The 13,340-nt window shown below is 44.0% G+C and overlaps 1 protein-coding gene across 1 annotated transcript; it reads right to left on the reverse strand.

Moving 5' to 3' along the window:
• Positions 1-559: 559 nt before the first annotated feature.
• LOC115153106 (uncharacterized) lies at positions 560-12,581 on the reverse strand. Its single transcript, XM_029698169.1, has 18 exons — positions 11,533-12,581; positions 11,298-11,330; positions 11,009-11,181; positions 10,805-10,850; positions 10,585-10,710; positions 10,365-10,469; positions 9,952-10,170; positions 9,527-9,664; positions 9,220-9,324; positions 8,983-9,108; positions 8,653-8,859; positions 8,367-8,507; positions 7,478-7,582; positions 7,265-7,350; positions 6,394-7,093; positions 4,335-6,206; positions 3,891-3,966; positions 560-2,524 (listed from the first exon to the last, which is right to left on the reverse strand). The coding sequence occupies exons 1-18, from the start codon at positions 12,076-12,078 to the stop codon at positions 1,893-1,895; spliced, it is 5,436 nt and encodes a 1,811-aa protein (XP_029554029.1). The 5' UTR covers positions 12,079-12,581; the 3' UTR covers positions 560-1,892.
• Positions 12,582-13,340: the final 759 nt, after the last annotated feature.

Here is a 13,340-nt window from a genome sequence, read left to right on the forward strand (position 1 = left end):
CATTAGGCCCTAATCTATGGATTTCACATGACTGGGCAGGGGCGCAGCCATGGATGGGCCTGGTCTGACTTAGTAGCCAGATCCAGCCAATCAGAATTAGTTTCCCCCCCACAAAAGGGCTTTTTTGAATATCACTGTCCAATGATTCCCAACCAAATGTATGTGTTTGTGTAATTTTGACAAAAACAATGGCTATACTGTGTTGCCCTAAGAGTTGTGCATGTTGGTAGAATTTTATTCCAAATAAGTCACCGCTGTAATGACTGTAAAAGTCCACCAAGTATTAACTCAGGGGGGTGGAGACTTATCCAATTATATTAGTATTTTATATTTCTTAATTTGTTGGTTGCGTAGTTCTGTAGGGGTAAAATAATCAAATTGCATCCCTTTTGAATTTTAAGGCAGCAAACTGCTTTTTTTTAAGGGGTGAAGACTTTCCATTCATGTATTAGCCAGGCTACACTGAAAACGTACTGTGTTTGTGTCAAAGTAGTACCAACATGGAATAGGTTCGAGTAGCCTGTCAATCTAATGTATAATTAAAGACACAAGTCATATCTTCATAATAGTCTGGTGTTTATTGTCACACCATAGAAAGATGATCTTTCACGATTGAAACGATGAGAATAGCAGTACGTTTAGTAACAAGCCTTATGACAGAGGTGTACATTTATTTAAGAAACATTCTTTCAGCGACTAAACATACACAACAACAACAAACTTACCCAGATGCAATTTTTTTTTGTTCTGAAAATAATCTTTAGGGTGAATTTTCATCGATCTTGATGCTCTGTGCACTACATGTTTACCTCAACAACGTCAGATGTCTCAACATGCACACCTCACGGTCACCTATGTACATCATTTTATATTTTGATCAAAATAATACAGAAACATCACAGAAAAGTATGGTGACAGAAATTCCAAAATTACATCTGGAATACTGTACAGCAACACTGGATTGCACAGATCTTTGTTATTGAATGCTGTATAATTTCCAAAAAGTGACAAAAATAAAAATGTTCTCTTTTTAAAATCTAATTCAGCTGAACTTGTGTTACCTTTGCTATGTTGGATGTTCAAAGCCTAGTCCTGAGATCATCCTAGAAAATGGGTAAAGAGACTCCTAGGTAGGTAGGAGGGAAAAAGCTTGGAGCTGGTCAGCAACAAGCAAACTTACAGCTTGGATAGTGAAAAAAAAACAAGAGAACATTAAGTTACAGAAATAAAAGGTAAAGTAATACATAAGAGAACCCTGGAGTGGCCAATCCGCTAGCTAACTACTACACTAGAAAAGCTCTAGCAACAGTGTACAAACAAAAGTTACCTCTTGTATACCTGTAGAATTTCCGTTGGATATTTGTGTACTTTGGACAATAAAGTCATCTTCCTTCTTCTTCTTCTGCAGTTAACTTAAAAATTGAGTGAGTATATGTTTTGACAAGAAAGAGACAATGTTAGAATTTCCACTTAACTAAAAGACCTTCACTTTTACTGCCATAATTTACAGACAACCTAGTTTGAATGCCTCTTCTATCACAAGTTTCATATCTCAGAGGCTTCAGAGCAGAATGAAATGCCAAGCACATGATATTTTCCAATTATCTAGTTTATTTGTTTCTGTCCAACAAAATTCATACAATAAGTAAAAGCCTAGCATTTTATGGATAAACAACATGCTAATCATCAGTATGCTAAAACTTAAACGAAAAGATTACATACAGCAGTTAATCAAAGTGGATACTACCATAACAGAATGTATTATTTGCAATGAAGTAACATTACATCTAAAATCAACCCGTAGGTTGGTATCCAGCGCTCCAGCACAGTAAGGTAACAGAGAAATGAAAATAAAACCGTCCCCAATAAAAAACGAATTCATTGGGCATTTCTTAACTCATCTCAGGACCATTGCTTGCCTCGGTCTCCCACTTCTCCAAAAAGTCCTGCAAGTTCAAGTTGAAAGTATCAATACCTTTACCAGACAGATGAACACCATCTGGCCTGTACAGGCCTGCATCTGAGCCACACATGATGTTGTCATGGGTCAGAGCAGTGCCACCTAGCTCAGCGATGATGGTGTGAACTCTTCTGTTGATGGCCGCCCTAACATTGTCCACTGCGTCACTGTCCTCTGTGTGCCTCCAGGAAATCCGGGGCAAGATGTCAGACCAGACCAACAGGCATTGTGGGAAAATGCTCCTCATGGAGGTCAGGTCCTTCTTCACAGATGCCAGAAGGGCCTCAGGGTTGTGGGTGCCCAGGTCATTCCCACCCAGGTGCAGGATGACCACGTCTGGGCTGGGCCACTTGATCTTCAGCTGGTCAAGCTGGGGCAGCAGCTGGGCCCACGTCATGCCCTGTGTGCCCTTCCACCACACCCGCACACTGCTGGGGTCCATGCCCAGCTGCATGCCAATCTCGGGCGACTTGGCCCTCATCTCTGCCCAATATATAAGCGAGTGGCCACAGATCCACACGTTCCTAGGCTCTGTGTTTGCAAAGGTAACTTTGGGAACTTTTCCTGTAAAAACGCAACAATAACACAGGGTACATGTGTGGGTTAGCATCACAGGGGCTCTGCGAGGTTGACGTTACTGACGCTCCAGCTCTTGGGACTCTGCAGGCTGCTGGTTGGCTGTTTATCTTCCACCTTTGGCTCAGAACTGATGGAGCTGACACTCAAGACTATGTCCTCCTGCAGTTGGTTAACCTAGTCTAGTACTATAAAAAACATCCTCATGAACTGAGGTATGAGAAATATTTGACACTAAAGATAGCTTATACACTAAAGCTAAATAGCAAATGACACCATCTGCAGTCTGACCTAGCTTACTCTTCTTAACGTAGCACTACCACATCACACCCTCATTTACTCATTATTCAGGCCCTAGCTAGTTGTCAGATTGACAGCAGTCCCAATATTTATCCCTGTTTTGGAGTAAAAACAACACTAACAAGTCCCCCCATTGAAGTAAAAGTTTCTCCCTAGCAGTAGAGATTGGAACACCCACTCCCCTAATCAAGAAATGTATAGCAATTCTAATATTGCCAAAAAAGTCCTAACACTTTTGCGGACTTCCTACAGCTTACCTGATCCCTGTTTCTGAACTACACATAAACAATAATGCAACTCAACAGCTTAAGACCTGTTGATGTAAACTCTGCTAAAATACTTACCTTTATCTGTTGGAGAAAACATTACATGTTAAAGCTAGCTAACATTAATATCTGTCTTTAGAGCAACTCCTGTCCAGAGTAAAGGAACATGGGAGTCTATGCCTATCTATTGTTTCTGTTAGTATTAGTTTATCTGAGCAAAAGCACTTGAGTCTTGAAGACCACATGCTTAAAAAATGGTATTGTATGCACAATAAATAAACATATTTTTAATACTTCTTTATGAGCATAAACCAAGTATGGAAACTCATTTTCCTACTAGGACATACTTGCATTACACAAATCAAGACAAGTGCCAAGCTGGTAAATCGTTACAGGGCCAGGCCTTTCAAAGCAAATAAGTAGGAACACTTAAAAACCTAGCCCTAACACAAGGATAAAAACAGAAAATGTACATCTAGGAAATATAATAGCTAAAGCTATCTAAGATATCACTGAAACCTGATTAACTATGGCTGGAATAAGAGCAAGTAAAACCTACATTAAACCTGTCTAAGTGAAGCCTCAAACCTATCCGTGTTCCCTCCATGGCTGGTTCTTGACACCTACAGTATGGTATCATCTCATCCTGTACTTTGAACGTGTGTTAAGCGCCCAGCATCAATTAAGTTGTCTATAGCTCCTGACTAGTTCTGGTATCACCTAATCTTAACCTTGGCTACGATGTGTGGCTGGACACCTCTCTACACGTCAACCTCACTAAGGGTTACCTGTTGCATTCTTCTTCCTACTGTCGTTCATTCTTTGCTGATTCTTCTGTCTCATCCGCAGGTTAAACTGCTCCAGCTACAAAGCGACACACACACACACACACACACACTGTAAATACAGTCAACTCCTAAATGCAGCAGCTTTGGACTGACTTGCCAGTGTGCACTAAATCCAGAACATTAAGTTAACAGAAGCAATTTAATATTACATAATTGGGAATACAAAAAGTGTGTACATACACTGAACTTTTCCAAAGTGCACTATCAGGAATTAAACATTTCAAACTACCCAAAAAGCTTTAAAATGGCCTATAATGCAATTCAAATGTCAACAACACCAAGGACTGAAGGTGGGTTGCTGGCTTGTAGAATATACACAAACTTAACATGATCAGACAACTTTTTCTAATTCCTACACATGGAATGAACAAAAACATAACATACCCTTTTCTTCTGTTTGGCCTTGATATCGTCTTCCGTCACTGGTGGACCTGGAGTCTCTGGTGATAGAGGGGGAGGCGAGGGCTGTCCAGCTGCAGCATCAGGGCTTTGTGTGTTGATCTGGAGAGGTATGGCGATACTATGTCTTGGCGAATCCTGCTGTGCACCGGACACACTTTTGACTGTTTCAATCACCTTGAGGCATCTAGACTGGCTGGTGACTTGGAGGATTTGACTCAAGACATCCATTGTGGGATTCGATACAGTCACCTGATTCAATATATTCACTTGTTGTGTGAGCTGAGTCTTTGCAAACGGTATCATGGGGGCACCAGGGTGCCCATAATAAGCGGTGGGCAAGGCCGTGGGTAGGCCAGGGGATTGTCCCACAGGCGAAGTATAAGTATACACCCCAGCTGCTTGTTGACCAGCTGGAACATGAGGTGTGTTTGTCAAGGATGGGACAGGGGAAATATTAGGGGGGGGACTTAAGGGACCGGGCGGCAGTGATGAGAGATAGTTGGTACTAGACCCCTTGCTAGGCCAACCCTTAGGAGCAATGGGCTGTGTCTTCTCAGGGAAGTTCCACTGTGTGGTGGAATAGGACGTGCCAGGATGGGAGGTGGTGGGGGAGGTGGTGGGAGGCGAGACACTCACTTTCTTGGTGAGGCTTTGCATCTGCCTTGCCTTCTCCAAGGCAGCCTCCTCTTCCGGGTCAAGGAACCCTCCATATTCCGGGATGTCTTGGGGGTTGAGGTACACCTCCCGCTGGGAAGACCTGGAGGGCGAGGCCGACCGGAGGCGTTCGGAATCAGATGAGTCGGTGTTGCGTCGCCGATGCCGATCTCCCCGCCTAGACGAGTGCTTCGTCTCTCTCTCAGAGGAATCTGATGAGTGTTTGGATGACTTTGTCCCGTAGAGGCGCTCCTGGGTCCTGTCTGCCAGCTTGGTGACCTCGGAGGTGTCCAGGTTCAGGCCGATGGCCTGGAGCAGGCTCTTGATCTTGTCAAAGTGCTGTGTCTTGTCCTGACTCTCCTGCTTCTTGGTCTCCTCCACCGGGGCTCTGGCTGGACTGGACCTCCCGTCATCCCTGGATCTGTCTGAGCGTCCAGGTTTCTCATAGCGCTCCTCTTCAGCCGCTGCTGCTGGGGCTTTACCCCCATAGAGGAAGTCATCCTCTTCTTCCACACGTTCAGGTTCTCTCAGGAACTGGGTGTGGGACGTCATTCCTAGAATTCCGGAAAAGCCACCACCGTCCTGGATTGCTCTCTCGTGAGGCAGCAGCCGGTCTTCGTCTCTGGGGTCAACTTTAATGTCGGAGGTCTTCACTCGCTCCCTGTCGAAGCCCCTGTGTGGGCGCTCTGGCTCCTCCTCTCTTCCCCTGTAGGCATCCTTGTACTGATCTTCATCCCCACGTTCACGCGACCTACGATAACACTTTTGAGGTATGGGACTATCCTCCTGAATACCAGCAATCTCCTCTCGAGACTCCTTGACCACAGTGGACAGCAGACCGGCATCCACACCTTTGTTGAGGATGTTGAGGAAACGGGCGAGCTGGGTGTTCAAGTTAGGGTTCTTTTCCTGTGACTCTCGGCTGGGAGGAGGTCGATTTGAAGAATGAGGGTCAAGAGGTGTTTGGCGAACTGGAGAAGGTTGTGATGGGTGCTCTCTAGAAGTCTGCTCATATGGATCATACTTTGCAGATAGGTCAGGAGCAGGATGTCCAGCAGGTGAACCTTCATAATAGGACTTCTGACTGGATGTTTGGGTGAAGGGTGGTTGGGCAGAGTGTGGTTTATAGGGCGTCTCAACGTCATAACCGTATTGTTCCACAAGCCTTTGATCAAGAGGTTGAGCTTTAGGGGGTTCAGTCTGCAAAGAAACAAAATCATTTCCCACCACGTCATACTAATCAAAAATGTCTCATGTCATGCTGATCACGTAATATGTTTCTTAAATCGATATATGAAAACTATATAAAGCACTATATAAAACTATATAAAATTCCTGAGAACAAATGATTCTCTAACTGAAGAGAAGTTTACTAAGAATAACTGACCTGAATTGGGAAAAGTGGCCCTGTGACATGGTCTGGGCGCTTCTTCAGAATGGACTTGGGTTTGATGTCAGTGGGTGGTTTAGGTTGTGGAGGAAGCTCTGGCATTCCATGATTGTAGTCAAAACAGGTCTTCTCCATAGGCTTCCCTTCTGGCAGGAAATTGGGAACTCCACCATGTTGCTCCATGGCAACCATGGCTCTCTTGCGGTATATTAACTCATTGAGCTCATCTAGTTCCCTCTTCTTTCTTTCTAGCTCATCGTTCATTCTATCTGGAGGTTTACTTCCCGAGCTTGAACCGTTCTTGGAGCTCCTCTGACTGCTTCCATCTCGCTCCTTGCTGTGGCTCCTTTTCGAGGATGTCCTCTCTTTGCTGCTGCTCCTGTGCTTGGAATCTTTTCTCTCCAGACTGTGGCTTCGTCTCCTGCTCCCACGGCTGCTCCTCTCCCTGCTCTGACTCCTGCTGCGACTGCTCCTGTACCTGTTGCTACCACCCCGCTCTCTGCGCTCCCTGCTCGTGCTCCGCCTTTTCTTCACCCGGCCAAACTGGTCTAGGCTGGGGCTCCGGCTTCTGCGCCCGTATCTCCGCCGGCTGCTGTCCGAGTCCTTGCCACCAGATCCAGAGCCAGCCGTTTTTGACCGCAGAGTTTTTACGACTGCTTTCATCTTGTCCAACTCCTCCAAGGCAGGGTTGTCATTGCTGGGGCACAAAATAATGAGGGAAATGACTTCGAGCACATCTGTTAAATGTTTAGATTTCAGGGTACTTGTGGCTTGAGCTAACAAATGACATCCAAAATCGTCACGCAATGATACTTTACCTTGACTTCATGTTGGAACCAATACTACTACTAAGCACAATCAAACTCACGTAAGATCATCATCGTGCTCTACTTTGACACCTGCACCCTTGATGAGCAGTTTTGGGTCTCTCATCAGTTTGATGGTCATCTTCTTCTGTAAGACAATAGGCAATTCAATACAACAGAGACAGCAACATGTCTATCCCCTAAGTTAATATGACATCCCCAGCACTAAACATCATTGACCAAAGTCACAGGCTTTTGTTCCATCATAAACCAACCTTTTCTTTTGCTGCCACGCCCACAAGCTTGGGCACACGGGTGAAGACACTGTCGATAAAGCGTTTGATCCTGATCGCTTGGTTACCTCCTTCAGCTGTTTCAAGCTAAGAGAAAATGGAAAGCGTAAAATGCCCAGTGCAGTTGTTTTTATCTCAAAATCAATTCTGGGTAACAATTAGCTAAGTAACTCATTGAAACAGTTTTCCGTTAAAATTGACAAAAAACAACAAAAATTGCATTTTAGCTAAAACTCATTCTCAAGCAAGGTTTTTGCAAAGACTGTCTGGTCTGAGGGGAGTGGGGAAGGGCACCAAAGCACTGCATTAACCAGTTAGGATTGTGGCGCGGGGATCACAATCCACCACAGTGGAGGGGCTTAAGGGGAGGGGATATGTAACCTGAAAACGAACTGTTATTTGCAGAGAGGTTTTGAACTTGCTTTGTTAATGGTCTATTAACTTATATTGCCAAAGTTGCAAAACCTGCTGATTAGAAGGTCCTGTGGTGATTGTATTTTCAACCAGCAAGTATCGGGAAATAAAACGGATCACATTTTTTCATACTTTTACAGTGTTAGCTTCATCAGCTGTTGTACAAGTATGATACAAAACACAGGATAAAATAATTTTGACTGCACTGGGCCTTTAACTTTTGTCATTCTTTTGAAAAGAATCATCCTGTGAACCAGACTCAGTGGAGGACAGTATTTAAGTCGATCCATATGACAGCAGCAGTGTGGGTTATATGGAAATGTAACTGCATGTTCCTCAAGTTGGAAACAACTGGTCAAAAGAACAACATTTCTCTAAATAGCTACTTGCATGTACAGTATACCAACAGATATTAACTTCCTTATGCCAATCAGATCACAGCTCCAGGGAAACTTACCGGAATGACACTAAACTCCACCTTCTCTGAGATGTCCAGTTTCGTCTCCTCCATGACCTCAGTCAGACGGAAGAAGAGCAGCTGGGGGCTCTGATGGCACTTAATGGTCCCAGACAGCTCCCCAGCTTGCACCACCACACCCTAGAAGGGAAAACACTTCACTTAGACATACTGTGCAAATCCATTAAGGCATTACATAAAACATCCCATCCTTCTTTAGTGTGGAAAAACCTAGCCAGCCTCAGACTTAAAGGCATCATGTACCACATGCTAAACATGATCTTACAGTTCTGCGTTGCTCTGTTGACTCCTCAAACGTCTCGGAGAGAATCTCCACGTTGACGGCACGCTCCTCCTTGGTCTCACGGTTGGTGGAGATGTTAAAGTGAACCTTGTCTCCGTCGAACATGGTGGCGTCAGTCAGAATGTCAGTGGCTTCAAATGATAACTGTTTCTGTGTGCCACCCACCGACGCCTCCAAAAGGCCCTGCTCCTGGAAGGAAAAGGAGATAACATATTCTAAAATCCATGATTTGACAACCCAAACGTTTTCCAACAAGAACACATAATAATACTGTCTGATTTATACTTTCAATCTTTTAGTAATACACCATACCTGCTTCTTGTCGGAGACCTTGAGGACAGCCTTAACGACCGTTCCTGCATGCTGCGCAGTGCTAACGTCCTCAAACACCACAGTCCTCTGGGGCAGCACCTCCTCCACTGGGGCCACTGGCTTCCACTGGAGAGACAGTAATAAGAACATGATTGGGTATGTCTCCGATGAAAGTCATCAATTCTGAACGACAGATTTTCCACCACCTATCAGATTTTGCACTGAACTGTGCCCCACCTTGTCTTTTCCTGCAGTGTCTTCAACCTTCTTCTCCATGGTATCTTCCAGTGTCACCAAGCACTTCAGCTTCCTTACTCTGATGGCCTTCTCCTTCCCTTTGATCTAATGAAAACAATGACATTATGTTAATGTAACATGTATCAGTCAATCAACAAATAATTTAAACATTGCAATACTTAGGATCAAAATCTGCACATTTAGAGGGTCCTAACATCACTCCCAGGTACAAACTGATCCTAATTCAGTGTCAACAAACTCAATTTGCCAATCAATTATGTGGATGGGAAAGACACAGTATACTCACTGTGATGACTGTAAAGTCCACCTCATCCATAACAGCGAACTCAGTTAGACTCATGTTCTCTGTGGTCTCAAAGGGCAGATTGTTCTGGTTCGCTGCCATTATGGTGCCAGAGCCACCCTTTACGCTCATTATCACACCCTGGTTGAGAGAACAAAAAAGATATCAACAGCTAGCTACAGTAGGGATGGCCAACTCTGGTGCTACTAGGCCACTTTGTTTGCAGTAGTTTCATCCAGCCCAGCTCTAACACACTTGACGTAAATAATTGTGGTCTCAATTGAAGATCCTGAATAGATTATTATTTGACCCGGGTGTAGTCATACTGGGCTGGATAAAAGGCGTGCAGCTCTCCAGGAACAGAGTTTACGCCCACATTTTTTACCAAAATTAAAGTGTAAGAATTTAGGCGTGCCACTCAGACTTACCACCTCCCTCTTCTCTCCAGTGATCTTAAAAGTCTGTGGTGTCTTTGGCCGAATACTAGTGGCTCTAATGTTTTGTGAAACTATGTCGGTTAACAAGTTGAATGTCACATGGTCCCCTTGCAACAGGGTGATGGTGCTGTCCTTCTCTGAGTAAAGCAGCGCTCTTGTCTTGCCATCGATGTTGGCTTCAATTTGGCCAGGTTTCTGCTTTGCACCAGGCTGTGGGGGCACATACATTCAGTTAATACCAGCTATGATATTTTTAACGAGATGCCAAGTATTAGTCATAACAAGCCAAGCATAGAATCAAATATACTTACAATAATCAAAACATCTAGTTGTGGCAGTGATGAAAATGTTCATAAAGTCAAGAATTAATTTAAAAAAATATTTGTGCTACAGAGTTCCCTCACCTGCTGCTCTGGGATAGCATTGCAGACAAAACCTTCAATAATGGTGGAGTCAATCTCCTCAGTCCCCCCTGGAGGTACAGATACATCTGTGGCACACTCCCCTGCCTGGGTTTACAATACAGGGAAGTATAAAAAAACAAATACAATGAAAACCAATGGCTCACACTCCTAATGTTTTCCTTTTAACTATATCCAGCAAAATGTTTCTAAAGTGACCCACCTTCTCCTTATAGGCTGTAAAATGCACCCTGACCCCAGGTATCATGTTCTTGGGGACTCCCAGAAAAGCATCAAAAGTGAAGGAATATTTTTTGAGATCGTCTCTTTCGATGTAGCCGTAAGTTGGCTGTGGACAGGAGAGCACAATTTGAGAATGCAATGTTGACTAGTGGAGATTAAGAACCTTCCATTCAAGCAGGATTCTCAGCATTTGGACTTACCCCAATGAATGAGATGACCCCCTTGGATCTTCCAGGTGGAGGAGGCCTATGCGTTGTAAGTGTTGAGAGGGGAGAAAAAATATATGCGAATAAACATAACTTCCTGAACAACTAACGTAACGTATGGAAGACCCAACTACTGTATGCAATCAAACACTAATCGCACAGTGATGACATCTAATTTGTTGACATAATGACCATTACTTGTCATTGTAGCTCTTCTTCCCTGATGATTTTTTGTCCTTCTTGGACACTTTGGTCTTCTGTTCATCAGTCTGTGGTGGATCAGGCTGATGGACCTCGGAGCCCCGGCAGAGTCCCCATACATCAGGCACTACAGTCGTCTCAGTCGGAAGGGGGGCTGTTGTCGGAACGGGCTGTTTCCCGACAGGGAAGAGAAAAGGAGCCAGTGAAAAGTTGAGAGTAAGTAGCAAAATGTTATTGAAATTGTATCATAGAGATGACAAGACAGAACAGACACAGTGGCACTTACCCACGACGGCGGAGGAACAGCATAAGGGTTTACCTACAGGAAGGAGGCAGACCTGATTTTAGGGATGATTTTTTATTTAAATATTTTATTAATGAAGAACAAACTAATTCTTCTTGATTGCACATTCAAACCATGTCATGTTACTATAACACCAATTTTGTTTTATTTTTAACAAGTTTAACATTGAGAATTTGCCATATGCAGAAAGCACTACAAGTTGTCAAGCTAACATTACCTCGCTTTGCCAGGGTGGAGGAAAGCCAGAGTTGTCCACCAGAGGCGGGACCATGGGCGGCATACCTGGGGGAGGAATACCAGGGGGCGGAATACCTGGGGGGGGCATAACTGGAGGGGGCATTGGTCCTGGTACATTGCCCATCATTGGATCATATGGTCCAGGCATACCTGGACCATACCCGAATCCTGGTCCATCCATCGGTGGCCCATCAAAACATCCATCCATGGGGCCACTTGGACCCATTGGCCCATACCCCTCCATGGGGCCTCTTGGCCCGTATCCATCCATGGGGCCACCTGGACCCATTGGCCCGTAGCCTGGCCCATATCCGTGATAATCAGGGGGCATGGGGCCTTGCATCATTGGATCTCCCATAAAGTTAGGATGTGGACCGGGGCCACCGTGAAAAGGACCAAAGGGTCCAGACGGCCCACACCAACCTGGTCCTGGGCCCATGTCAAATGGATGAGGCCGCCTTGGTCCCATGTCAAATGGAGGAGGTCCATTGCCTTTTCCACGCTTCCGACCACCTCCTCGTCCCATTTCGAAATGTTTTATTAAAGCTAGCTAGCTCGCAAGCTAACGTAAGCAGAAAGAACTCTTCAAAGGGGACGCGAACGTTGAAATGCTGGCTAGATTACCATACTAGCTAGGTAAATATCTCTGATATTGCTATATATGAAGGTGCACGTATTCACTATTGCAAGTTTGTGGTTTGATAGGTAAATGTTCGGTTAACGTTATATGGAAACTCAAACAACTCACGTTAGCGGGATAGCTATATAGCTAGCCATATAACCTCACACCACCAGATACAAGCGAACTTGTTGCGGATATTGTGGATGTGGAGACATGACGTATATCCGATGAAGATAGCGCCAAATCCATAGACTGTGAAAAAAATCGATAAAATCATATGAAAGGGTCGCCACTAGTTTATACAATTTATCTTCTTAAAATGTGATTTTAAACATAACCCTAAAGTTAACCACACTAATAACCTTATGCCAAAAATGTACCTTAAATTAAGACCAAAAAGCACATTGGTAACTAGTCACTACCCCCCTCACTGCAACTGCACTGTACTATCTCTAGCAGCCTATGCTGAAATTACGACGATAATAATAGCTATATAGCAGATACCTTTTCAGAACAGACGCTGACATTCGAGCTCATTAAGGTCGAATACCGCCACTAACAGCACAGGTGGTGAAATTACATTTGAAATGAGAAGTTAGGTACTGGCAAAGACAGTACAGTATGTACTAGGTTTAGAATCTCTGGTACTAGCTAGTGTGTACAGTTTAGCAGATATTAAAGCTGGTGCAGCGAATAGCTTATAGTAGTGTGGACCTACAACTAGCTAGTGTGTATTTAAATTTGTCCAATTTCACACATGTACCAGTGTATTAATATGCTTGTGTGAATCGGAAATGTGTTTTTCCATATCCCATTCTCCCTGAGACAACCTCTAAGAGTGAGGTCAGGGTCGCGGCCAGGGTCTGCCACTTCCTAGTCTATTCTGAACATAAATCCAAGACACTCCATCAGCCATGGACCTTAGAGGCTGCTGCCATATGTACATAGACATGGAACACTGGTCACTTTAATAATGAAACACTGGCCCCTTTAATAATGTTTACATACTGTTTTACAATTTCATATGTACAGTTGAAGTCAGAAGTTTACATACACCTTAGCCAAATACATTTAAACTCAGTTTTTCACAATTCCTGACATTTAATCCTAGTACAAATTCCATGTCTTAGGTCAGTTAGGATCCCTACTTTATTTAAGAATGTGAA

This window comes from Salmo trutta, chromosome 18 (genome assembly GCF_901001165.1).
Source record: "Salmo trutta chromosome 18, fSalTru1.1, whole genome shotgun sequence".
Taxonomy (NCBI): Eukaryota; Metazoa; Chordata; class Actinopteri; order Salmoniformes; family Salmonidae; genus Salmo; species Salmo trutta.

Coding starts and splice junctions, on each gene's coding strand:
- LOC115153106 (XM_029698169.1), bottom strand. CDS start 12,078: ATGGGACGAGGAGGTGGTCGGAAGCGTGGAAAAGGCAATGGACCTCCT. Junction 9,325..9,526: donor TGGACTTTACAGTCATCACA/GTGAGTATACTG, acceptor TGTTTTCATTAG/ATCAAAGGGAAGGAGAAGGC. Junction 2,525..3,890: donor TAGGAAGAAGAATGCAACAG/GTAACCCTTAGT, acceptor GCGTTTTTACAG/GAAAAGTTCCCAAAGTTACC.